The following is a 27,380-nucleotide window of genomic DNA, read 5'->3' on the forward strand; positions in this document are numbered from 1 at the left end:
GCTCCCTACCTCCCCAAAGGTCAGCAGTCATCTCCATAAGGTCCCGCTGCAGAGCTGAGCGGCCGGCCTGGTATTCTGACACGGCCGCGGTAGAAATACCGGACCGACCGCTCCATATTCGCTCCATAAGACGCACTGACATTTTCCCCCCTTTTCTGGGGGGAAAAAAGTGCGTCTTATGTAGCGAAAAATACGGTAGCTGTGGTGGCATAGTGGAAGCCAGTAGAACCCTGGCTTTACTCTCCTCTCCACTTGCACTTTTATGTCCACACCAGCCTTTCTCAACTGTTTCAACACAGAGGAACCCTTGATTTTACTTTCTGGTCTCAGGGAACCCCTGCTAAAATTACTATATCTACAACTCTTCAAAGTTTCTTCACAGTGGTTCTGACCAGCTCCATGGATTGCTTAAAAATGGCCTGGATTCTTTCCTAGATACACAGAATATAACTGGATACTAACATTTTTAGGTAAAGTTGATCCAGGGAATATCCAATTGCCTCTCAGGGGATCAGGAAGGAATTGTTTTCCCAGCAGGAGCAAACTGGATCATGCTTTTCTGGGGTTTTTTTTTGCCTTCCTCTGGATCAACTGTGGGTATAGGATTATAACTTTTTTCTTTTTTTAATGGTTGAACTGGATGGACTTTTGTCTTTTTTTCAGCCAGACTAACTATGTAACTATGTAATTTATGATACACTAGTGTGATGGTCAGTGGGAAGAATGCTCCTTACACCTGTGGATATTGGGAAGAATTACCCCTTTAGACATAGCTAAAAAGATCCATGGTGTCAGTGGGAACTTATCTGAGAGGCAGAAATTGCTCATTGCTCAGGGAACCCCTAGCAAACTCTGGAGGAACCCAAGGATTCCATGGAACCCTGGTTGAGAAACCCTGTTCCGCACGATACAGTGTTGTGCTTCCTAACTAATGAGCTTCAAGGGACATGTCATCTTCTTTGTTTTATTATAGTTTTATGTGCTACACTCTTTGATTTACACTGTGTGAGCATAATTTAATTGTATAGAATACACGTTTTGATAGACTTTACTATGACAGTATGCTCTCTGTTTTATCACAGTTCGTGAAGAGCAGCAAGGCTTGGCATTTAGCACCTTTACTGCAGTTATGTGAAAACTGTTTGAATGAATCCATGTGTTTGCTGACATAACACACTGTCATCTTTTCATATAAGTACTGAAGGTTGATATTGTCAAGTGACACTAAACTCAAAGGAGAGATAATGCTTATGTTCAGGGTGGTAAATTAAAGTGGTACTAAACCCTGGTTTAACAAATACTATCCAGGTATGTATTTGTAACTCACAAAAGTACCTACTATTGCTCTCAGCCTCCTCCAAACAAATCTCCAAATTACCTTTTTTTTTTTTTTTTTTGTTGCTGTGGTCTGACGTCCTGTTAGAGGGTGGCTACATTTGTTTTCCATGGTCCCACTGTATGGAGTAATGCAGGCACCCTCTCCTCTTCACTCTTGAGATGGACTAGGCACTATGAAATGTGTAGTGTGCATAGAGTAATACATGACCACTGCTAATGTACACTGCTCATTCCAAACAAATGGAAGTATGCAGGAAAGGAGACATTACAAGGAGGCAGAAAAACACAGAAATAAACAATTTGATGGAGAATTGATTACATGACCATTAAGTAGCGGATCGGTATGGATTATTTTTGAAAAATAAGAATATTGTTTAGAGCCACTTTAAAGTAGAATCAAAGGCTAAACATCTGCCAGGTTTTTATTCCTGGTCATGTTCTCGTAAGGGAGATTCACCCTCACTATTTGTCCTGTTTACCATTAACATCGAGAAGGAAAGTGAAAGAAAATTTTGAGTTGTCTCCAGAACATGAATAGAGGGCAAATCTTCCAATGGGGAAATTAGTTCTGGTGACCCTGACGACAACAAGGGATTCCCTCACTTTGTATTTCAATGATTTTTATTAGTTTATAAACATGTAAAAAAAACAGGAGCAACAAGACACGCCCATGCAGAGGCCATCAATTGCACATAAAAAAATAAAGAAAACAGTGCTCTAACACCAACAGAGCAAAAGGTGCGCCCACGCAGGGGCTATCAATGGCACATAAATGACAAAAACATTGGTATAACATCGACAGTAACTCAAACCAAAGGCAGCTATCCACCCCCACACCAAAAACAAACAGAAATAGAAAAGGAAGGAGGAGTACAAAATGAAAAAGATGACAAGGCCATGAGCAGGGGTTCGTGAACGCCAATACCGAGCAACATCACAACCCCAGACTAGCCGGGGGGAGCTTGGGAGAATTCGCACTTTGGAGGGATTTCTTCTTACTTCCTGCTTGAACTATGGGACAGGAAGTAAAGGGAAAAATCTGGTAGGGGTTATAACCCTCCCTACATTTATCCACAATAAAAAAAAAGTTGCCGTTAGTTTTGGTAGGAAGGGGTTAAAACCCCAATAATTTTTCTTTCTGTCCTGGGTCTATTTGGCTGCGTTTGTTTCATTGGGGAAATTTCCTTTATTTCCTAACAATGATTGGGACGGGGGGATGTTTTACCACCACTAATGATTAAAGGGGACTAATGCCACTGACCATCAATAATTTGGGGAAGGAATGGTTTACTACTGTTGTCCAATTTGGGGGATGGAAGGTTACTGCCACTGATCCTTTGTATTGACTGAGAAACTGTCACCTGTAGAACAGAAATGTGGTATATTGTGGCATTGTAGCATATGATGGCAGTGTTTTCTGTTAGTAGGCCCAGACACTATTTAAAGCTGAACTAAAGAGGACCTTTCCTGTGGTCCCTTGGCAGTGCCAGCATCTTCTCTTGTGTGCTGATCTTCAGCCATCTTCATTAGTGGGTGCAGGATGACGTCACTCCTGTAAGAGACCAGCCCACTGCTGTTAGCTGAACTGCACATGCACACCTCAATTTACTGTCCCAGAGAAGACAGCGAGCAAGCAGGTAAGGGCATTTTATTGCAGAAGACACATTGTGAATACGTTCACACATACAGTGGGACTGTGAAGAACAAACGTGTCCACCCTCTAATGTGAAGCTGGGTCACAGCAGCAAAGGAGGAGGCTGAGAGCAATAGGAGGTATTTTACTGAGTTAGGGATATATACTTCATTAGAATTTGCATTTTTTTAAACCAGAGCTTAGTGTAATTTTAATTTACAACCCTGAACATAAGCATGGGCTCTGTCTCTCTCTTATATTCCCTCTCTGGGAGAAACTATAACAATGTTCTCACCAAAACTGTCCAAACTGAGTAATTTTATGTAAATTATACATATATATATTATGAGAAGAAATCAGATCTGAGCCTTACTGCAATGCCAGAAGGTTACATAAAAATGATAAATATGCGGATTCGTAAGCGTGGACACCAAGATATAGAAATCATTTAGCAGTTGATTAAAAACGATTGTAGGAGTATTCTGTGACAGCGGAGGTAAGGCAACTAATGAAAGTGTTTCCATAGGAACAATTCTCAATCTAACCTTCTAATATGCACTAAAATAATTACAGTTACAATCTGATTGGTTGTTGCAGACAACATTAGAGCATATAAACATATGTATAATGGTTTTTATGTATCCTTTATTTATTAACCCATAATGCTTTGTAATTGCTATGCAATGGACCCTCCCTGGACTAAATGTTTATTAAATGTTTACATATTTAGATATAAAAGTCAGATAAAAAAACATTAATTTATATGTATAAACTTTTAATAAACGCACACAATTGGTTCAAAATCATTATAGTTTCCCTTTTGGCTTATTGTGCATTGTGACGACACACACTAAAACACATATATTACCACAATGCATAGCAAACTATGTGCAGTTTTTTGCAGTGCACCCCAATGCATTGTACAGTAGCCTCAATAAATTGTACCCAATGCATTGTACAGTAGCCTCAATAAATTGTACCCCAATGCATTGCACAGTAGCCTCAATAAATTGTACCCCAATGCATTGTACAGTAGCCTCAATAAATTGTACCCCAATGCATTGTACAGTAGCCTCAATAAATTGTACCCCAATGCATTGTACAGTAGCCTCAATAAATTGTACCCCAATGCATTGTACAGAGTTCACAATGCATATACTGTGCACTTACCATTGCTCCTTAAAAAAAAGGCAGATCTGTGTTTTCGTTAGTTGTGGTGCGTTTACAGGCCATTCATAATGAAAAGGCTACATTAGTGCAACACACGTTAACACATGCACATTAATGCACTGCAACTAAATGCTTAAGCATGAATGGGCCCTTGAAGTAGCTTTTTACATGGCACAGCCATTCAGCTCTAGTATAGAGCTTAGATACAGCAATTTATATATTTCATTTCTTGTTTATTTAATTTCATATTTATAGAGCACTGAAAAACAAGAGGGTGCAAAGGCCTAGTCCATTACTTGATAAGCACTTTTATGGAAATAAAAATGTGCCAAATGCATACTCACAAAAAACTTTGAAGAAGGGGGTTCATTCCTCGAAACGCGTCAGTATGTATGTATGCGTGATTCCTAGGTCTTGACGATACACATCCACATCTTGACCCTCCTGTCACTTGGGTTCCATTCTTTCAATTCATTATTATCTATCAGCTTTTTGTGAGTATGTATTTGGCACTATTTTTGTTTCCAATAAAAAATGTTTTATTTTTTAATGAACTTGGCTTTTGAGTCCTCTTGTTTTTCTTCTTTTGTTGTTTGTCAGTTGGACTCCCCAGTATGAAAAGGGCAGAACTGGTAAAGCATGTTTGTCAATGCCAAACACTTGATGATTATCCTGCAACGACACTACTTTTGGCCTCAACACCTCCTTAGCGCTTTTCAATGGCATAACTGTTGTTTCATCTGTTCGTTTGAAGAATTTATAGATATATTTTGGTGAAATACATTGGAATCAATTGATGGGAAATTCAGTTTTTTTGGTAGTTTCTAAGGGTGTGTAGCACCCTCTAGTGTGCTACTAGTGTTAGTGTAGGTAAATTTATTATGGTATGACTCATGGTAATTGTGTGAGTCTGTAATTAGGTCGGGTTACTGCAGGTCAGGCTGGGTGACTCAGAAAATTTTGATATATCTATGAAATAAAAAAAAACCTGTAGTGAATCTATTTTCATTGTTTCCAGCAATCTCGGAGAACTACAGAACACCTCTCTGCTATGTTATGGACAAGAGGAGATGTTCTGTAGTCCTGTCCTAGTGCGACAGTGCTGCTTCACCAGACAGAGTAGTATAGATGAGTGTTGTCACCCTAGGACAGGAAGTGATTACCATTAGGATTAGGGATGCACTGATATCAGTTTTTTTCAGAGCGAGTACAAGTACCCATACTTTTCCTCAAGTACTCGCTGATACCAATTACTGATACCTATTTTTTTCTGAGCAGTGCGATTTGAGCCCATACAAAATTAATGGGCTCAAATCACACTACAAAGAATCGCATGTGATTTAAAGTGGAGTTCCACTCACTCTGTAAAAAAATAAAAGTCAGCAGCTACAAAAACTGTTGCTGCTGACTTTTAAAAAAACAGCCCCTCACCTGTCCCACGATCCCGTGTTGCCCCTCCTGTATTCCAGGAGGCTGGCATCTTTAGTGTTGGCACCCGGCTGTGGCAGCTTGCGGCTTCACAGCCGGGTGCCCACTGTGCATGCGCGAGTAGCGTTGCGCTTCCTGAATGGCCCTGTTGTCTTCTGGGACCTGTCACGTGTCCCGCAAGACTTCGGGGAGGTAGGGTAGGAGGACAACTTCCGTTTCTGATCGCCTAGGCAATCGCAGAAGAAGTGGGAGCGGGGGTACCTGTCAAATTCGGGTATCCAACCACCACCCCACCCCACCCCCGCTCCCCAAAGGTGCCAATCCTTAATGGGAAGCGGGGGACCAATCTTTAAAGTGGAACTTCCCCTTTTGGGTGGAACTCCACTTTAAACAGGAATGCAGTGCGGTTTCCCACACCATTCCTGTGTAATCACAGGCTTCTCATAGTGACCTCAGCCTGGGTTCACACAGGAGCAGTGCAGGAACTCGCTTGTTATTTAGACAGGAATCGCACCACATTGCTGTTCAAATCACATGTGATTATTTACAGTGGGATTTGAGCCCATTCATTTTGCATGGGCTCAAATCGCATCATATGAAAAAGGTATCGGTTTTAGGTATCAGAGCATTTGAACGAGTACAAGTACTCATGCAAATGCTTATTATCGGCACTGGCATACCGGTATTGGAGCAACCCTAGTAAGAATCAGTGAAAATAAGGGGAAGAAGTCTAAAAAAGAAAAGTAAGTCTGACTGCTGCTGGGATACCTCCATTTACAGCAGTATGTACCCAGAGATGAATGCCTAGAACCAGGGGCGGACTGACCATTCGAGCACTCGGGCACTGCCCAAGGGCCTGGGGTCAGTAGGGGGCCCCATGAGATGTCCCTGGTACCTTTCATTGCCTTTTTCGGGTGTGGGCGAGGACACAGGGGCCCCATGATCCCCTATTGCCCGGGGGCCCCATGAGTTGTCAGTCCACCCCTGCCTAGAACACAGAGTTCCAGACACTCATCCCTGGGCACATACTGCACTAATCATAAGTCCCGTTAGGTGCACCACCCATCCGCAGCAGCTGTCAGACTCTCACAGAGTTTGGCAAGCTGGCAGCAGCAGGGATGGACAGTGCAAGTAAACACTGGAGCCCCATATAGCAGGGCTAAAACCCCAGAGCCCATGGAGCTTTAACTGCTAGGTGATTTAAATTAAAAAGGTTAAAAGAATCCCAAGGACAAAATATCCTGTACCTTATGGAGTAGCTCATACCGGAGGGCCTGGGTTGGTTTTAAGCAGCAATATGAAATATCTGGTATTCTACTGAAGGACTAGTGAGTCTGAGAGTGTTCTTAGCAGTAGTGTTAGAACGCAGATTGTTGAATCGCACACCATTCACTTACTATACGTTCACACGTGTCTTGTACATGAACAATATTGCTGGATGAATGCATCTGGTGGAGCCCTTTGCGTCAACCATGAGTCAGTGAATTAAAATAGCTGACAGAAAATTAAGTAAAGAACATCTAACCAATAGGAAGAAAATGTCATGTCCTTAAAATATGCCTAAAGATAGTTTCATCAAAGTAAAGGCTGTGGGTTGCTTTGCATCAGCCACACAGTTACCACTTCATTTATATATGGAAGAGGTACTGAAACATGCAATTAAATTGTTTGGAAGCAGTAGACCTCATTCACACTGGCAATAACATACATGCATTTAAATGTGTTTACAGGACTTTATTTTTTATATATATATATATATATGTGTGTGCATGTGAGGCCTATTTACATTTGTGTGGTGTGTTAACAAATATGCGTTACATCACATGTTAACATGCCTTGCATAAAGGTAGTCCATTGAAATCAATGTGCTTCTGTTTCATCAAAACCTCCCAAAAATTTTTACTTTTTTTGTTTTTTTTTTACAATGGATTTTATTATAGAAAAGACATCATCAGAGAAACAGTCATAAAAAGATCACTGACCAACAAAAATGAGACATATAAGTTTTTTGATGAATAGTACCATGAATGCACTGAAGTCGAAATGAGAATACAAGCTGAGTACACAAGCGCAGTATATGAGGAGGTAAAATAAAACATGTTAATTTGCAAAAATGGCATGCAGTTTGAAACCAATGAATTAGTAAATATAGAGCCAAGATTATCACAAAGTCCACAAACAGAGGGCAGGAGAAAAAAAAAACACAAAGTCTCACTGCGTGTACATTGGAACTCTATGTCCAGGACTCCCAAGAGAGTCCCACAGGTAGATACAAAATTGCTGGTACGATTCTTAGAGAAAAAAGTCACAGTCAACGCATATATCATGAAAACTGGCAGAACAGAGAAGAGAAAAGGAGGAACGAAGAAAGAAAAGACAAATAAAGGGCTCCAGGGGACTGCAACGGAAGAGAAAAAAACAAAAATCTTATATCGACAAAAGGGAATTGTCAAACCTAGATGGTTGGGCTACATCAAGCCAGGGGCGCCAGATCTGCAGAAACTTCATGTGAGTGTCTAACAATATAGCCGTATGTTTCTCATTAACCATTATACAAAAATTTGTACTTTTAATACTTGGTTTTGTAGTGAATGGAATTTCCTAAAACAAAACCATGGTTAAAAAATTTTTGTCTGAATAACTGTTTTCACCCGGCCCTTTAAATTTTCTCATCACTGCAGTTGAAAAGGAAAGTTGATTTGACCCCACTAACAATAAAAAAAATTGAACGAATATTCTTCTTATAAAGGAAAACTTTTAAACAAAATTCTACTAGGGTATGACTAGCTTTAGGTTGGAGGGCTAGTCATAATATATTATAAATGTCACAAACAAAGGTGTAAGATGAGAAAAGTTAAGCTTACCATGCACTAGTAGATTCTTCAATGAATGTTTGAAAATTTGCACAAAAAAAATTTCAGTGCATTCCATGACATGATGAATGTTGTTCAAAAGTACTTCAAACTTTGATTTTCTTTTAACATGTGAGTTTTAGAAATAATGAAATTTATCAAATGAAAACCACATACACAGTTTGAAATTTGTTTGTTCACCAAAAAAATTCTATCTAGTTCCTTTGAATTTTTTTTATTACTGCATTCAAAAACCAAAGTTAATTTGTCTTCACTAATGATTAGAAAATGCTGTGAGAACTGTAAGATTCTAGATACAGTATTTGCCTATGGATTTAGTCTCATTCAGCTCTATAAGAAGTGTTTTGCAAAATGCATTTTACTACTAGTTTACTATTATCATGACCTTTGTCATACTCCAGTCGAAATGTTTTTTTTCACTTTAGATAGCGAGAGAAGGCCATGTCAGGTTTTGCCTTGTTTATTCCTTTGTTCTCACTTCCTGCCACAACAGAGTTCATGGGAATTTCTTCAACTGGAACATAGACAAAAACACATTTTTTTCAGAGTGGGAGGGGTCGACACTTATGGCAGTGGTATTATTGCTTTGCCATCTTGGCCTCATCACACTTGCATCCCCCATTTTGTCTATGAGCATCTCAGGGACAGGAAGTGCCCAATGCCCCTTAACCTTATTGTGTCCTGTATGTTCTTGCTTTGAAAGAGGTAAAAGAAGCCATGGATGCAGAAGCAGGCTCAGGGCTATTTAGTAAAAGTGATCGGGTGGCTGTAGAGCTGCTCAATCACTTTTACAGGAATCGCAAAGTGCACCATTCTGCTCTTTGTTACCAGACTCTCCCGCTCCTCCTAGAAGCCCTGGACGACAGTAAATGTTGTATGGATGTCAAACAGGAGGATAGTGCAAAGTCTTGTGCAGAGTGTGAACCTGGAAGCGCTCAGCTCTGAGCACATCCTAGTTCAGAGATGTCAAAATCAAAAACCAGGTAAACAGCAGTTTGAGTACAATCTTTGGATGATTGTCTGGAGCAGAGGGTGGGAGAGACATTAGGAGTCTAATAGAGCATTGTTGTGTTGGTGTATCTGTCACCTGCTCAATGCTATTACATATGGAGCTTGTTAGCCCTTTCTGATAGCAATGAAGGTAGGTAAAAAAAAAAAAAGTTGTTAAAAAAATAAAATGAGAGTATAATAAAAAATTAAAATACAAAATTTTACCTTCCACCGCCCCGCAGATATACATACAAATGCAAACATGCACCAGTATATGAACAACATTTGTGCAACACATCTTGCGTATTGCCATGCATGTGGGAGTGAGAGAAATATTTCTAGATCCCTCATTTATAGTTAATTCTAAACTGAATAACTCTAAAGGCTTTTAAAGTATCTCCTGCTGATTATTTTCAGTACTGTAATTTTTCACCTTTTTGTGGAAGCATGCAGTTTTTATCCTTGACATACACTCACCGGCCACTTTATTAGATACACCTGCTCAGTTGCTTGGTAACACAAATTGCTAATCAGCCAATCACATGGCAGCAACTCAGTGCATTTAGGCATGTAGATGTGGTGAAGATGACTGATGACCGAGCATCAGAGTGGGGAAAAAATGGGATTTAAGTGACTTTGAACATGGCATGGTTGTTGGTGCCAGATGGGTTGGTCTGAGTATTTAAAAAAAACGCTTATCTACTGGGATTTTCACGCACAACCATCTGTAGGGTTTACAGAGAATGGTCCAAAAAAGAGAAAATATCCAGTGAGTGGCAGTTGTGTGGACAAAAATGCCTTGTTGATGTCAGAGGTCAGAAGAGAATGGGCAGACTGGTTCAAGATGATAGAAAGGCAACAGTAACTCATGTCAATATGGACCAAAATCTATGAGGCATGTTTCCAACACCTTGTTGAATCTATGCCATGAAGAATTAAGGCAGTTCTGAAGGCAAAAGGGGGTACAAGCCGTTACTAGCAAGGTGTACCTAATAAAGTGGCCGGTGAGTATATATGGTATCTGTTTACTCAACATGACCTCATCTTTCATTCATACAAAATTGGAGATTATATTGTGCTTGTGTGCACTATAATTCATTTTGGTGTATTTTTTACTAAAAAAAATATATTTGATAAATATCATACTACATTAAAATTTACAACTACAATATTTTTGTTTTATAGGGCTTCTACTTTCAGAAAATGTTTAATGTTTTGGGGTTTTAAGTAATTTTCTATAAAAAAATTTAGATTTTAATATGTGCGCACAAAATAAAAACATGGCCCTGTTAGCAAAGGGTTTAATTTGTATCTTTTATGTCCACCCAGAGTTCAGCTTTATTCTCAGAAACCATGTATGCCTGTAGGACTGCAGAATTTGCTTTTGGAATATTCTATTGGGTCAAGGACTGATGCAAACAATTTTACAAATTCCATACTGCTGTGAGCATACAGTATGCTGGTGCTCTGTACATGAATAACATAAATTCAATTATTTGGTCTTAAACACCATTGTTATAGTTTTGCTCTGATACAAAAGACTGCAGTACATCATATCAGAGGCGTAACTAAAACCTTCAGTGCGCTAGTGCAAGAAACCATGAAGTCCCCCCTGACTTTTGGTCCTGGGGCCCTTCCCTCCGAGTCCAGGTCCCTTCCCACTGATCCTTTACTCCCATCTTAGGACCCTTTATTCTGGTCCTGCAGTAGGATCTTTTCACATATTCTGCAGCAGGCCCTGCTGTCTTGGGTGGCGTTACCACCTTTCCTTCAAGCAAAACCTGGACAGTTTAGAGGCGCACTGCACATTTTTTTTTTAAGTATACATTATACATATATTTTGTGATTAAAATAACATTTTTAATCATATGAATGTAATCAATAGAGTGCCCCCTTACATCAGAGTCCACAGAGTTCCCCCTTTACATCTGAATACAGAGTTTCACGTTACATCTGGATCCACAGAGTTCCCCTTTACATCTAGACTCGCAGAGTTCCCCTTTAAATCTGAATCCGCAGAGTTCCCCTTTCCATCTGAACTCACAGAGTTCTTACATCTGAGCTTGCAAAATTTCCCTTTAAGTCTTAATCCGCAGAGTTCTCCTTTACTTCTAGACTTACAGAGTTACCCTTTAAATCTGAATCTGCAGAGTTTCTGGGATTTAGAATTCCCACTCTTCTCCTTGTTCTTTCTGTAGATCTTCTGGTACAGATCAGTGTAATTCTGATTGGTCAGTGTCGGAACAGAACATCGCTCTGATCTGTCCCAGAAACGCTGCAGAAAAAAGGAGAACAGTGGGGATTCCAAATTCCTGGACTGCTACGCCAGCTGCATGGGCAATGACAGTTCATCAGCCACAGAGATAAGTACACTCTCTTGATCATCGCTGTACTTACCTTTTTCTGAGAAGGTGGCCCAACCCTTTGACTGCTACAAATGTATTTTAGGTCACTGTTAGACAATAACATTTTGTTTCATGTGTCTCTATTCAGTTAAACTCTCTTAATTCAGTCTCTTTTTTACAGAACGTAATATACAGTAATCAATGACCCCCAAGTTCCTGTAACGATGCACAAAGCAAGAAATAATTCTTGGAGAATACATTTTTTATATCTCTAGAACTTACCTTTATTCCTTGGTTTCCTGTCAATCCAGTCACCAATCAAAGCCCCAAATATCAATACAGAGCCAGCCACCACTAATCCAAAAACAGCTGTTAGCAGCAGGTTATGTCCATACAACTCAATGAGGAACACGGAGATGGCAAAGTGCCACATGCGATCCCCCTAATAGAAGAATAAACACAGTGTTACTAGTAACTCCATACACCTCTTCCCAGGATGCTGAGATCCTATTCATACTCCAACTCCTGCCTGTGATTAAAATCGTCACTGCAATGCATTTTCTAATACAGGTGAAACTCGGAAAATTGGAATATCGTGCAAAAGTTCATTTATTTCAGTACTGCAACTTAAAAGGTGAAACTAATATATGAGATAGACTCATTACATGCAAAGCAAGATAGTTCAAGCCGTGATTTGTCATAATTGTGATGATTATGGCTTACAGCTCATGAAAACCCCAAATCCACAAACTCAGAAAATTAGAATATTGTGAAAAGGTGCAATATTCTAGGCTCAAAGTGTCCCACTCTAATCAGCTAATTAAGCCATAACACCTGAAAAGGGTTCCTGAGCCTTAAATGGTCTCTCAGTCTGGTTCAGTAGGAATCCCAATCATGGGAAAGACTGCTAACCTGACAGTCGTGCAGAAAACTATCATTGACACCCTCCATAAGGAGGGAAAGCCTCAAAAGGTAATTGCAAAAGAAGTTGGATGTTCCCAAAGTGCTGTATCAAAGCACATTAATAGAAAGTTTTGTGGAAGGGAAAAGTGTGGAAGAAAAAGCTGCACAAGCAGCAGGGATGACCGCTGCCTGGAGAGGATTGTCAGGAAAAGGCCATTCAAAAGTGTTGGGGACTTTCACAAGGAGTGGACTGAGGCTGGAGTCAGTGCATCAAGAGCCACCACACACAGACGGATCCTGGACATGGGCTTCAAATGTTGTATTCCTCTTGTCAAGCTACTCCTGAACAACAAACAACATTAGAAGTATCTTACCTGGGCTAAAGAAAAACGGACCTGGTCTGTTGCTCAGTGGTCCAAAGTCCTCTTTTCTGATGAGAGCAACTTTTGCATCTCATTTGGAAACCAAGGACCCAGAGTATGGAGGAAGAATGGAGAGGCACACACTGCAAGATGCTTGAAGTCCAGTGTTAAGTTTCCACAGTCTGTGTTGATTTGGGGAGCCATGTCCTCTGCTGGTGTTGGTCCACTGTGCTTCATTAAGTCCAGGGTCACCCTAGCCGTCTACCAGGAGATTTTGGAGCACTTCCTGCTTCCTTTTGCAGACGAGCTTTATGGGGATGCTGACTTCATTTTCCAGCAGGACTTGGCACCTGCCCACACTGCCAAAAGCACCAAAACCTGGTTCAATGACCGTGGGATTACTGTGCTTGATTGGCCAGCAAACTCGCCTGACCTGAACCCCATAGAGAATCTATGGGGCATTGCCAAGAGAAAGATGAGAGACATGAGACTGAACAATGCAGAAGAGCTGAAGGCCGCTATTGAAGCATCCTGGTCTTCCATATACCAATTTTACCAGATATTATACTATATTGTAACAATACTTATTTAATTTTATTTTATTTAAACTTTGTGAGCCATATTAAGAAGTTTTTTGTAACGTTTTATATCAACATTTATGTTTTACTAGTGATTTATCTCCTTTGTTCTTGTATATAGTATTGCATATCCATCCATGGTGCACTACATTGCCACACATGCCTACGTCTCATCATATGACTATACTAGAATGAGAGGCACACACCCTGTAGGCTGCATCTCTATGAATTAATAAGTGTCTCTGCTGGGTTTCAGATCTACTCTCTATATTAAATCCATGTCCCATGGTTGTCTATGGCAAGCAAAACATTAGGCAGCTTCGTAGCGTTGCTCATCCATCCATCCATTTATTTAAAGGCGAGCAGTGCAGTGCATCACCAGGGAAGGATTTTTATTATTTTTTATATATGTGTAACTTTCCATTTATTTATTCATTTTTCACTGTGCACACTTCTTATGGTTCATATGATTTTATGATTGTCACTAGTTTCAATGGTTTTATTTATACACACATATATATATATATATATATATATATATATATTTTATAGACCTTTCGTGTTTACTTACACTATGTCGAATGCCCCTGTGACTCCTCCACCTGCACAGGGGAGTGTCCAGGATGGCCCATGTGACCTTTGGTTTAACTAGTAGTGAGCATATAAAAGAGGGAGCAGACATTTGGTCAGTTGGCTCTGAGGAAGAGGCAAGTCCTCGAAACGCGTCAGCCTTTTGGATGTCTAAACTCCCTATTGCGGACTGTTACTCAGCGCGGTGTTGATCCAGCTGTTCTTTTATGATGTGCCTTGGCTATATTGTCGTTTGTGAGTACAACACCTACTTTATTTTTTATTAAACATTTTTTATGGTAATGCACTAGGCCTGTGCGCCCTCTTTTTGTTCTTTCCCCATTTGGTCTTCCATAACACCTCAGCAGTGCCACAGGCTGATAGCTTCCATGCCAAGCCCCATTGAGGCAGTAATTGCTGCAAAAGGGGCCCAAACCAAGTACTGAGTACATATGCATGCTTATACTTTTCAGAGGTCCGATATTGTTCTATGTACAATCCTTGTTTTATCGACTGCATGTAATATTCTAATTTTCTGAGATTGTGGATTTGGGGTTTTCATGAGCTGTGAGCCATAATCATCACAATTATGACAAATCACGGCTTGAACTATCTTGCTTTGCATGTAATGAGTCTATCTCATATATTAGTTTCACCTTTTAAGTTGCATTACTGAAATAAATGAACTTTTGCACGATATTCTAATTTTTCGAGTTTCACCTGTGTATATTGGAAAATGACTGAACAGTGATTACTTATTTGTTGTATATAACAAAATGTTATAAATTCTACTTCTAAAATATAAATTATCCATGCTACAGTCTGTAAAGTAACCAACATTATGGCCAAATAGTTAACAACAAAGGTTTGCACACCACTATTACTGGCATTATTTTTCAACCAACGATTAGAGATTTTAAGGGTGCTTAAACTCCTACAAACTGTATCAACCTGCTAATTCAACAACTGTATTTTTTAATTGTATTTTAATTGTCTTACTTATATGTACATTTTTTTCCCTGTATTTTTTTTTTTTTTTAGATATTTTTCATAGATTACGGATTTAAAACTATCTTCTTGTATTGATGTACTGTGCCATGAGATTTCTCATATTTTTTACCTTTATAATGCACTTTTTGAGATGGAGCATGGTTTTCTTTGTAGCAGGTGTTTCCCATTTGTCAATACCTTAGAGCAAGCACACCACATGCAGATAAATGCTTTTGCAATAAAGCTGTGTTCAGGATTTGTAAAAACACTCTAGTACAACAGTTTGAAAGAAAAATTGTAGAAAAGGGTGAAAGAACTCCCTTTCTAAAGAACCTCCTGCTCAAGAGAAAAGGGGTTCTTTCACCCCCAAAATATTGTTTTTTTCTTCTCTCTCTTTTCACCGAGGTTTGGCTCTGTTCTCTCTCCATCATTACCGGTACTTTACTCTGAGTAGTAACCTCTGTATCATCTGTATCTAGTAACCCATGTATTCATGAATATCAGCTGCTATATGACTAAGCAGTGCTTGCTGTATCTAGGTAAATGCACATATTATTTTAAATATAGATTGGAACTAACGGTGTAACACTCTTGCTGTATTATGCTTGATGTTACATCACATACTTAAATATATATATATATATATACATATACATACATACACATACACAAAATATTGCCAAAAGTATTGGGACACCTGCCTTTACAAGCCTATGAACTTTAATGGCATCCCAGTTTTAGTCCATAGGGTTCAATATTGAGTTGACCCACCCTTTGCAGCTATAACAGATTCTGGGAAGGCTGTCCACAAGGTTTAGGAGTGTGTCTATGGGAATCTTTGACCATTCTTCCAGAAGTACATTTGTGAGGTCAGGCACTGATGTCAGACGAGAAGGCCTGGCTCGTAGTCTCTGCTCTAATTCATCTCAAAGGTGTTCTATCGGGTTGAGGTCAGGACTCTGTGCAGACCAGTCAAGTTCCTCCACCCCAAACTCGCTCATCCATGTCTTTATGGACCTTGCTTTGTGTACTGGTGTGCAGTCATGTTGGAACAGGAAGGGGCCATCACCAAACTGTTCCCACAAAGATGGGAGTATTAAATTGTCCAAAATGTCTTGGTATGCTGATGCTTTAGGAGTTCCCTTCACTGGAACTTAAGGGGCCAAACCCAACCCCTGAAAAACAACCCCACACCATAATCCCCCCTCCACCAAACTTTACACTTGGCACAATGCAGTCAGGCAAGTACTGTTCCCTTGGCAACGACCAAACCCAGACACATCCATTGGATTGCCAGACAAAGAAGCATGAATCGGTACTCCAGAGAACATGTCTCCACTGCTGTAGAGTCCAGTGGCAGTGTGCTTTACACCACTGCATCCGATGCTTTGCATTGCACTTGGTGATGTAAGGCTTGGATGCAGCTGCTCGGCCATGGAAACCCATTCCATGAAGCTCTCTATGCACTGTTGTTGTGCTATAATGAAGGCCACATAAAGTTTGGAGGTCTTTAGCTATTGACTCTGCAGACAGTTTGCGACTTCTTACCTTGTCCTTCGCTCCCGTGATGTGTCCCCTGCAGCGTCCCCCGTCATCTCCTCCGGCCGATGCCAGCATCCGGCTTCCGTGTTCCGGTCCCTGCGACGTCGGGACGTACGGGCGCCGGAACCGGCGGCAAATTTGAAATTTTTAAAAAATGTCATTTTTGCTGTCATTGCTATTTCAATGCATTTCACATATATTTTGTCCCTACTGCTTTGTCCTGTGCCCTGCCTGCATTCTTTCTGCCTGGAAACTTAGAAAAGTCCATGGCGTCCAAAAAGCGTCCCTTTACGTCAAAAGCGGTTTTAGACCAGCTAGAGAACAGCGATAGCAAATCAGAACCACTTGCAGAATTGAGTGATAATGATTCGTGGGGAAATTCGTCATCAGACGCTGAAAACGATTTTGCGACTTTGCTCAGCGATGTGCGAACTTGGCGCTGTATTTAAAATTTCAGTGTTTTTGGTTTGATTATATTATTGAATTAAATTTATTATTATTATATTATTATTTTTTATGATTATTTATTAAATTATAATTTATGATTTCATGTTTCAAGTTTTATCATATCCGGGATGTTTACTAGACTCTTGTTCGTACAGATTTCAGTGAGTTATTCCTTAAAATTACAGCCTACAATAAAAAACTACATATTTCCATGCAAAAAAATGGTACCGCTTTCAGCACAAAAAATCGGAAAGAATCATACCGCCGAGGAGGTTAAGTAACACCTCTATATGAGACTTGTTCAATAGAGTAGACTACAGGAAAAATGGGTTTAGGATACACAACCCCAGTAAACACATGAAAGCAGAACACTGGTAAAATAGGAATAATCAATTAGCAACATTTAACTGGTTATACAGACATGAGTATTAAGTTTCAACTATTTAATCGCAACACCAGCAGCAAGAGGGGGAAGAAAAGGCTTGTTGATTTATCACCTCCATGCCACCAATGCCAAAACGGGCATACAGAGAACTATGTAAATCTATACTCTGGCGTAAACAGATATAGGTACCCTAAGCTGAATAACAATGGCCTAAGAAGAGAAAAGATCCCTTTAACTAGAGATGACAACTTGAGTTTAAAGTTCCTGATACGGTGATATCTGTGTCTTCTGCTAGCAAAGGTGGGTTCCATAAGCATTAGTGAATGCTGGTAATTCAATGAAGGTAAACAGGTAAGCTGTGGCACTATTCAAAGCCAAAAAGGTCTCCTGGAAACTGAGGTGTAAAGGTGTCTGCATTCAGTGTCTCTAGAACAGTGGTCTCCAAACTGCGGCCCTTTGCTTGCCTTTATCTGGCCCTTGGGGCACTATTTCATTCACCAACACCAACAATGGTGCATGGTTCCTTCCAATGACACCAACAATAGGGCACAGTTCCTCCCAATAACACCAACAATGGGGCCCAATGGCACTAATGATGGGGCACAATTCCTCCGAATGATACAATGATGGGGCACAGTTCCTCTCCAGGACACCAACAATGATACCAAATGACTATTATGATGGGGCACAGTTCCTCTCCAGGACACCAACGATGGGGCACAATTCCTTCCAATCACACCAGTGATGGGACACTATTCTTACCAATGATGGGGCACTATTCCTCCCAATGACACCAATGATGGGGCACAATTCCTCCCAATCACATCAGTGATGGGACACTATTCCTACCAATAAGAGCAATGATAGAGCACTATTCCTACCACTGACACCAATGATGGGGCACAATTCCTCCCAATGACATCAATGATGTGGCACAATTTCTCCCAATCACACCAGTGATGGGACACTATTCCTACCAATGATGGGGCACTATTCCTCCCAATGACACCAATGATGGGGCACTATTCCACCCAATGACATCAACAATGGGGCACAATTCCTCCCAATCACACCAGTGATGGGACACTATTCCTACCAATGAGACCAATGATAGGGCACTATTCCTACCACTGACACCAATGATGGGGCACAATTCCTCCCAATGACACCGACAATGGGATATTGTTTACTCCAACTGATGCTGCAACATTTTCTACTCCCGAAGGCCACAGTGTGGACCCTCTAAAGTCTGAAGGACAGTAAACAGTCCATTTGTTTAAAAAGTTTGGAGACCCCCGATCTAGAGTAATGACAGAAAGAGGTTGGGCATCCACACCCTCATTGGTCCCATGGATAGCACAGTCTCTTAGAAACAAGAGTTCTTGCCCAGGCTCTTGGCTGTTTGCAGGGATGTGCAGAGAAGCTGATGTTATCCTAGTGTGGTGATCGGCATCACCGCTGTGGTGAACTGATGTGCAGAGTCCCGCAGCAGTAGGTCAGCAATCTGTCTCTGGAGGAGAACAGCAGTCCCCCTGTGTTCAGCTCTGAAACCCATACCGAGAGAAAGTCCCTTGTTGTAAAACATATCTGCTTTCTCAGCATCTTTCTCATTCACCTTCTCTCTGCTAGTTGTAGTTCAGTCAGCATTCAGGAATACAGTCTGCAGTGGGTATAGGACTACAGGTCCCAAGATCCTCTGCTGTCAGAAGAACTGAATCCACTCTGCTAACAGGAAGTGATGTAGCAGTCCCAGTACTGGGGGGGGGGGGGGAGACGTAATCATAGTCTCATCTGTAAATGTCCCTGAATGCCATAATGATATAGTTGGCACCTGGCTACAATTAAAAAATATTTAAAAAATTAATGAAGAGTTTGCTCACACTTTGATCTCTGAAGAGCAATCAGCATTTGGACTACTTTTCAGAGAGCATTTGACAAGCGGTAAGGAGGCCTTGTATTGCCTCCTTACCACCTGCTTTAACCCCTTCAACCCTGTAGTAGCATGCTGCAACCATGTATATTAAAATTTAGTTTTTATTTTTATTGTAGAGCCATTAAAAAATATTGTGCGAACTAGAACCTGTATATCTTTCAAAGCAACACATACAGGGATAGATTAAAATAGAATTTTTATTTGCAAAGTACCTCTTATTTAAAAAAACAAATGATATCTAAATCTTTTCATTAGTAATAGTTTTGGCAAACACTTCTGTTTTTGTACTCTTTTATTATTGGACTGTAATGCTCATATTACTGTTTAACAACTTGTTAATATTGAGCCTACCCCAAAAAAGTAACCTTACCCATATTGACAATGCACAGCTTACATAGACAAGAAACCTTGGCCCCATCAGATAGTTTACCGCTGGACCTGGCAAAAAAAATCAAAAACAGATATAAAGACAACTGCAAGATGTCCAGTAAGATAACATAGCATTATTTAAAGTGATACTAAACCCAGGACCGTGCATTCACTATATCCGATCTCCAACAGTACACACAACATGGAAATGCAATTATTTTAATAAATATAAACTGCTAAATACCTTTTCTCATCATCAGTTAGAGCAGTCTTGTGACTTCTATCAGTGTTCAGCCAAGCACTGGTTAAAGCTCTAGGACAGTGGTCTCCAAACTACGGCCCAGGAGCCAGATGTGGCCCTTTGCTTGCTTTTATTTGACCCTTGGGGCACTATTCATCCACTGATACCAACAATGGTGCATAATTTCCCCCACTGAGGCCAAAGAAGGGGCACAATTCCTCCCAATGACACCAAAGATAGGACACAATTTCTCCCAATGACACCAACAATAGGGCCCAATGACACCAATTAGGGGCACAGTTCCTCCCAATGACACCAATGATGGGACACAATTTCTCCCAATGACACCAACAATGGGGTGCAATGACACCAATTAAGGGACACAGTTCCTCCCAATGAGGGGACACAATTTTTCCCAATGACACCAACAATGGGACACAATTCCTCCCACTGACACCAACAATGGGGTACAGTTCCTCTCAATGATACCAAAGATGGTGTCATGTTTTTTCCCATATTTGTCAAAACCTTTTCTACTCCTACTGGCCACAGTCTGGCCCTCCTAAATTCTGAAGGACAGTAAACTGGTCCTTTGTTTAGAAAGTTTGGAGACCTCTGCTCTAGGAGGATGCAGAACCCCTGACTCTTTGTCTGGAGAGTGTTGATTGGCCCTGTGCTGATCACATGCACTCTCCCAAGAAAAGAAAAAAAAACTCTCTAGCAATACACACCAAACTGAGCATGTGCAGAGTGTCTTCACATGATATGTCTTATCAGGAGATAAGAGGGGGACACTGGAAGAAGGGGAAGATCAGAGAAGTCAAGATCAAACAGCGTTTTTACACAATGCAGAGGATTAACCCCTTAGGTTCCACAATGAGTATAACAAGCATGCTTTACTGCATATACAGACTAATTTTACTGTTGTGGGTTTAGTAACAATTTAACAATTAAATATATCATACTTATATGAGAGTAAGCAGAGAGTGGACTGGCAGCTATGGCAGAGAAGTATGAGTCCATTGCTGTTCACGTTAGGGACACAAAAATATTCAGCCCAGACCAGGATCTGACTGCTGCAAGAAGAAACCACATTGAACACAATCCTTGGAATTCATAAAAACTGGCGCAGACAGATTCTGCAAGAGTCTCTTATACATTCTAAAAGTGATAACGAACAGGCCAAATTTATGTACCTGTCTAAGGCTAGGTTCACATCTGTGCGGGTGGTGCCGCTGTGGACCCGCACGAAAATCCGTGCAGCCGCACCACCCACACAGAGGAATGTAGACCCGCGGGCGGGTGCCATTAGTTCTAATGGCATGCCACCCGCACTGGCAAAAACAAATGTTTTCCCGTGCGGGCTGCGTTTTTGGAAGAAGTGCAGGGACTTCTTCCCTGTGTGTCACGGGGCATGAGAGTCCATTCCATTGGTCTCTCGTGCCCACTCAAAACGCGGCCCTCACAGCCGCATATATGTGAACCGGGGCTAAAAGATGTTTTTGGATTTGGCTCATGATGAACCACTTTTAGAGTACACGCGAGACATTTTTGCAAAATCTGTCTGAGCCAGTTTTTCTCTCTGTACCAGTAGCGGTCTGACCATTTGGAAACTGCCCGAGGGCCCGGGGCCAGTAGGGGGCCCCATGAGATGCCCCTGGTATTTTTTTCATAGGCTTTTTTGAGTTTGGGCAAGGACACAGGGGACCCATGATCCCCTATTGCCTGGGGGCCCCATGAGTTGTCAGTCTGCCCCTGCTCTGTACGCCAAAAGAGAGTTGGCCTTAATTACAGTATATCCACTTTTGAATTTGGTGCATTCAATGCGACACAATGTAGAAATGGTGCAATCAATGCGACGCAATGTAGAAATGGTGCAATCAATGCGACGCAATGTAGAAATGGAGCAATCAATGCGACGCAATGTAGAAATTGTGCAATCAATGCGACACAATGTAGAAATGGCGTGTTCAAAGCGACACAATGTAGAAATGGCGCGTTCAATGCGACACAATGTAGAAATGACGCAATCAATGCGACACAATGTAGAAATGGTGCAATCAATGCGACACAATGTAGAAATGGTGCAATCAATGCGACACAATGTAGAAATGGTCCGTTCAATGCGACACAATGTAGAAATGGTGCAATCAATGCGACACAATGCAGAAGTGGTGCATTCAATGCGACACAATGTAAAAGTGGTGCATTATAGATCTACCTGAATTTGGTGCACGAGTCGCTGTCAGAACCTAAAGTTTCCCAAATGATTCATGAATTTGGCACAATACAGTAACAAGAGGGATTAACGGCAGAAAAATGGCGCATGGTGAGTTTTTTTGAAGTTGTAATTTTTTCTGACAGTGGGGAGTGACCGATCGTGTGTCAGAGCAGAGCTGGGAACACAGTCCATCACTTCCCCCTGTACCAGCACCACTTAGTGTACACCAAACACATAGCAAGGCACACATTTAACCCTTTGATCACCCTAGACGATAACCCCTTCCAAACCAGTGTCATTAGTACAGTGATCAGTGTATATTTTTAGCACTGATCACAGTGTTACTGTCACTGGTTCCCACAAATTGTCAGTTAGTGTAAAAATGTCCACCGCAATATCGGAGTCCCGCTATAAGTTGCTGATCGCTGCCATTACTAGTATAGAAGAAAAAAGTTTTAAATTCTAGTATATGTCCCATAGTTTGTAGATGCTACAACTTTTGTACAAACTAATCAATATGCGCTTATTGGGATTTTTTACCAAAAATATGTAGCAGAATACATTTTGACCAACATTTATGAAGAAATTTGATTTTACGAGGATGTATTTTATAGTATAAAATTTAATATATAGTTTTTTTTCAAAATTGTGTGGGTTTTTTCAAAATTGTTGGTCTTTTTTTGCTTATAACACAAAATGAAAATACAGCAGAGGTGATCAAATACCACCAAAAGAAACTATTTGTGTGTATAAAAGGACATAAATGTCATTTGGGTACAGCATTGCATGACTGCGCAATTGTCAGTTAAAATACCACAGCAACATATCACAAAAAATAGCCTGGTCAGTGAGAAGGGGTAAATCTTCCGGAGCTGAAGTGGTTAAAAAACAAGAACTTTTTTAACTACTTGACCTTCAGAAGGTTTTTTCCCCCTTCATGACCAGACCATTTTTTTGCTATTCAGCACTGATTTAAATTAATTAAACTGGTAATTGCGCAGTCATGCAATACTGTACGCAAATGAAATTTATATAATGTTTTCACACAAATAGAGCTTTCTTTTGATGGTATTTGGTAACCACTGGGTTTTTAATTGTTATACTTATATTGTTCATATGAACAACAACATTTTGAAAAAAAAAATATCAAAAACAATAAAATAATATTTCAAATTTTTTTTAACATAACGAATAAAATCAAATGTCTTTATAAATGTAGGCCTAAATGTATTCTGTTACACATCTTTGGTAAAAAAAAAAATCCCAATAAGTGATAAAGATATTAATTGGTTCATGTGAAAGTTACAGCGTCTACAATCTACGGTATATACAGTATATCTGAAAACTGGTCAATCCTGATGTACTGACTGCCTATCTTATTTGTTGAGGCCCTTAAAATGCCTGGACAGTACACATACCCCCCCCCCCCCCCCCATGACCCCTTTTTGGAAAGTAGACAGTCTGGGGTATTTAGTGATAGGCATTATGAGGTTTTTTTTTAAGTTGTAATATTTTGTCACAATTTTTGGACTGGTGTGGCAGTGGATATTGACTGGTGACAGCATGTTAGAAAAATACTAATGTTTTATTAAATTTTTTAGCATTGTTTTTTGTTACCATTTTATACATACTTCCATCAGAGTAGTTCAGTGTCACCATAGTGCTACTGTACTACTGACACTGTACTACTGTGGGGGGTGATCAGATATTTTTTTTAAACTTTGATTGCTGTTACAGTGATGATCACTGTAACAGCAATGTTGTGAACTGTCATGAATGGGTTACATTCATAACAGCTGTGATTGGCCCACAGCTATCACATGGTACAGAGTGCTAGGATTGGCCCAGGTACCATGGGATAGCTGTGGGCCAATCACAACACCACTGTAGGAATTACAACTGTTATGAATGAAATTAATTCATAACAGCTTTGTTGACATTCTGATCATGTGATTGCATAGAGATCGCATGATCCCCAGGCTGCTCAAAGCGGCTGGGTACTGGGAGCTGCAATCCGCTGTGTCTGGTGGTCAATGTTGTCTGCATTTGGGGAAATATCCAGCTTACAAAAATATAAGGCTAAAGCCAAAGCCCCATATATTGTTAGACTCTCATATCCTACTTTATATACAAACTAAACATTCACATTTCAAGACTATCCCTTGACTTATATTACACTTTAGGGGCTAACTAACCCCTCTCTTCATAGAACTATCACAATATTTAGAGAAATGATAAAGCCTCTTCATATTGTGGATCAGTAAGATTTATGAAATGGAGATGACTTATCTTTCCAAATTGGTTTACTACCCATGGGTCCTCACAATCATTATCCCAAGATATATCTTACAAATAGAACAACACAAAATCATAACTTTTTAATGAGGATCCAAGAGGTCTAGGTTCGTCAGCCATATTTTGACATAAATATCACATATTGTACATACAGATTTTTAGACCCAGAAGTTACCCTTTGGAAGCACAAATAGTCTCCACACTACACGCAATGGACATTCCCCTCTGGGCTTACCTCAATATTATAGAAACTTCTCAGGTCACTATCTATCATTTAAATTGGCTCTCCTCATCATATCACAAGCTCTCCGATCCTACCTTGCATTACTCCCCCGCCCCTTTCCACTTATTTAATTTATCACACTGTCATTTATGTGTACTAGCTTATGCGGAAACTGCTACCTTTAAACACTGACCTTCTAGGAATATTAAATATGTTCACCAATTGTTTAGCACTCAGGGGTTCAGACATATTGAGAATTTATGAAAGATCTGGAAGACCCCCATCTCAGAGTTCCTACATTATACCCAGAGCACGCACTTCCTTGATTTCCTTATACAGGACTGAATCACATCCCCATTAATGCTAATAAATTTTGAAGACAGATGGTCCACCGAGCCCAAGTCCATAGGCTTAAACTCACTTCTATACAGGGACGTTATAGCTACAAACTCTAAAAAATATTCTGTACATTCCTACATTCTATAGGGACTTAATCAAGATCTTCTAAGCATTTAGACTACTTGAGTCTATTTATGCCCGGAGTGGACTGCACTGCTACCCTCCCTCTCCCCATCACCCCCACTTCTTTTCTTTTCTGACTTTCTCTTGAGATGTGGCAGTTTCTCTTTTCCTTCATGACCCCCTTACCATTCTTTTCCTCCATTAAGGAGTTGAAATTCCATTTATAATGTGAACAAAAGCAAAGTGACAGTAGACCCTTAGTGATTTAGTCTAACGCGTTTTGGGAGACAAACTCCCTTCATCAGAGCTCTGGGAGTTTATGGACTCTTCTTGTCTGTTTTTATCACACTTTGGTTTGTGAGTATGTATTTTTATGCTTCATAATAAATTATTGGTTTCCTACATTAATGCACGAAGAGAGTGCGCCCTATTTTGCTTTTGTTCACCAGTATCAAGATTTCCCGATCTTTAAGGGCTGCACCTCTACGAATGACAGTTTCAGTTATCCTAGTCTGCATGAAGATTTGAGCGCTGGTTTAGTTTGTTCATTTGGATCCCATTTATAATGTGTTGACAGATAACAGGCTGACCAACATCTCTCAACCCTTACATTGCATTGTACTTCTACACATAATCGAGATGGATAGAGGAATCCTCCACATTGGGGAATTGTATCCTGAGCAGGACTCTCCACTATAAGAATACATTGTATAAAAAAACCACAGAAAAAACAAATGGGACTTTACTGGTACAGAAAACGGACAACCTCATGGCTAACCGCTAGTTAGCCAAAATAGTGTTTTTTGGAAGATATGTTTCAATAAACATGTTTTTATACAACAATATAAGGTTGTCCATTTTCTGTACCAGTAAAGTCCCATTTGTTTTTTTCTGTGTTTTTTTTTTTTATACGATATATGAGGGAAGAGGTATGTTTGCAGTTTGATTTCTGTATAATGATGTACGAATACATTGATCAAGAAAAATTTTCCAACAAGCCTGTTTGACAAAAGTTGATATAACAACCACGGCCACACGTGGATTGAAATTTCCATCTGAACAGGTTGAATTTCAATCCATCTATGGCCAGTTTAAGAGACATATTTACAATGTATACATTGCTTAAAAATCCAATTTTCTTCCTGTTTAAAACATGTTTTTTTCCACCCAATGGTAGCCCCCTATAACTGCCCATGCTTCACTACAGCATTGCACATTGTGTAACCCATTGTTGATAACCTGTACAATGTCATAAACAATTCTTATGAGTAATGCTTATTAATTACTCCACTGTTTCAGGCAAAAAGGTATTTACAGTCTAGAAATGCTAAAACAGTTTACATTCAATATTTACCAAGTATTTTCTTCTCGTCTTTAGCTTGGGTGGTAGAGAGCTGCTCTTGTGTCCTTTCATTTCCCGGACCCTCTATTTCTTCTAATTCTTCCAGCATTGCAGATCACTATATAAAAGTAAACACCAATTCAATCCATGCAGATCAAAGAACAGTGAACAGAAACAGCTGAGAAAATGTATTTAGGTTTAGGAAATTATATGTGCATTATGGATTTATTAGAATAACAATATCAACCCTTTATGAGCATTCAAATAAAAAAAGCAAACAAAATCCATTCGAAACATATTTTTGACCTCATGTCTTTGCTCTGTCAGAGGAACATTATAGGCAGACAGAACACACTAAATTATTGCTAAAGTAGATTTATAACAAAAACTGTACAAACACCTAAAAAAACATCTAAAATAGAATATAATATGTTAACTCTGTACACTTATATTTAGTAATACACATATGGAAATGGACGTTTACAAACCCATAAATGCTAAAACTATATACTATATCTATATAATCACATCCTAGTTAACTAGATTTTATTTTCAGATTAACTGTACAAGATCCCAAACAAAATCCCAGTGGATGGATCAATGAAATTAAAACAGATTAAATAAAATGTTATATTGACCTAAAACAAACTATTGGTGTCTCTACCATACACAGCACTTAAAAGAAAGCACGCTCTTCTGATGGTACTTACCATAAGCAGGCAGAATCAGTACTCTCATGT

At 39.9% G+C, this 27,380-nt stretch overlaps 1 protein-coding gene across 1 annotated transcript in view; it reads right to left on the reverse strand.

Moving 5' to 3' along the window:
• LOC149465957 (ferroportin-like) overlaps positions 1-26,749 on the reverse strand; it is a 48,246-nt gene extending 21,497 nt beyond the window's left edge. The window contains exons 1-3 of the mRNA XM_089673190.1: positions 26,653-26,749; positions 19,858-19,925; positions 12,060-12,219 (exon numbers count right to left, since the gene is read on the reverse strand). Of these exons, the coding sequence (XP_089529316.1) occupies positions 12,060-12,219; positions 19,858-19,925; positions 26,653-26,749 (325 nt within the window). The remainder of the gene's footprint in view (positions 1-12,059; positions 12,220-19,857; positions 19,926-26,652) is intronic.
• Between the last annotated feature and the right edge of the window lie 631 nt (positions 26,750-27,380).

Source organism: Staurois parvus, unplaced genomic scaffold, assembly GCF_062004578.1.
Source record: "Staurois parvus isolate SC_StPar_1 unplaced genomic scaffold, SC_StPar_1.0 ptg000136l, whole genome shotgun sequence".
Lineage (NCBI taxonomy): Eukaryota > Metazoa > Chordata > Amphibia > Anura > Ranidae > Staurois > Staurois parvus.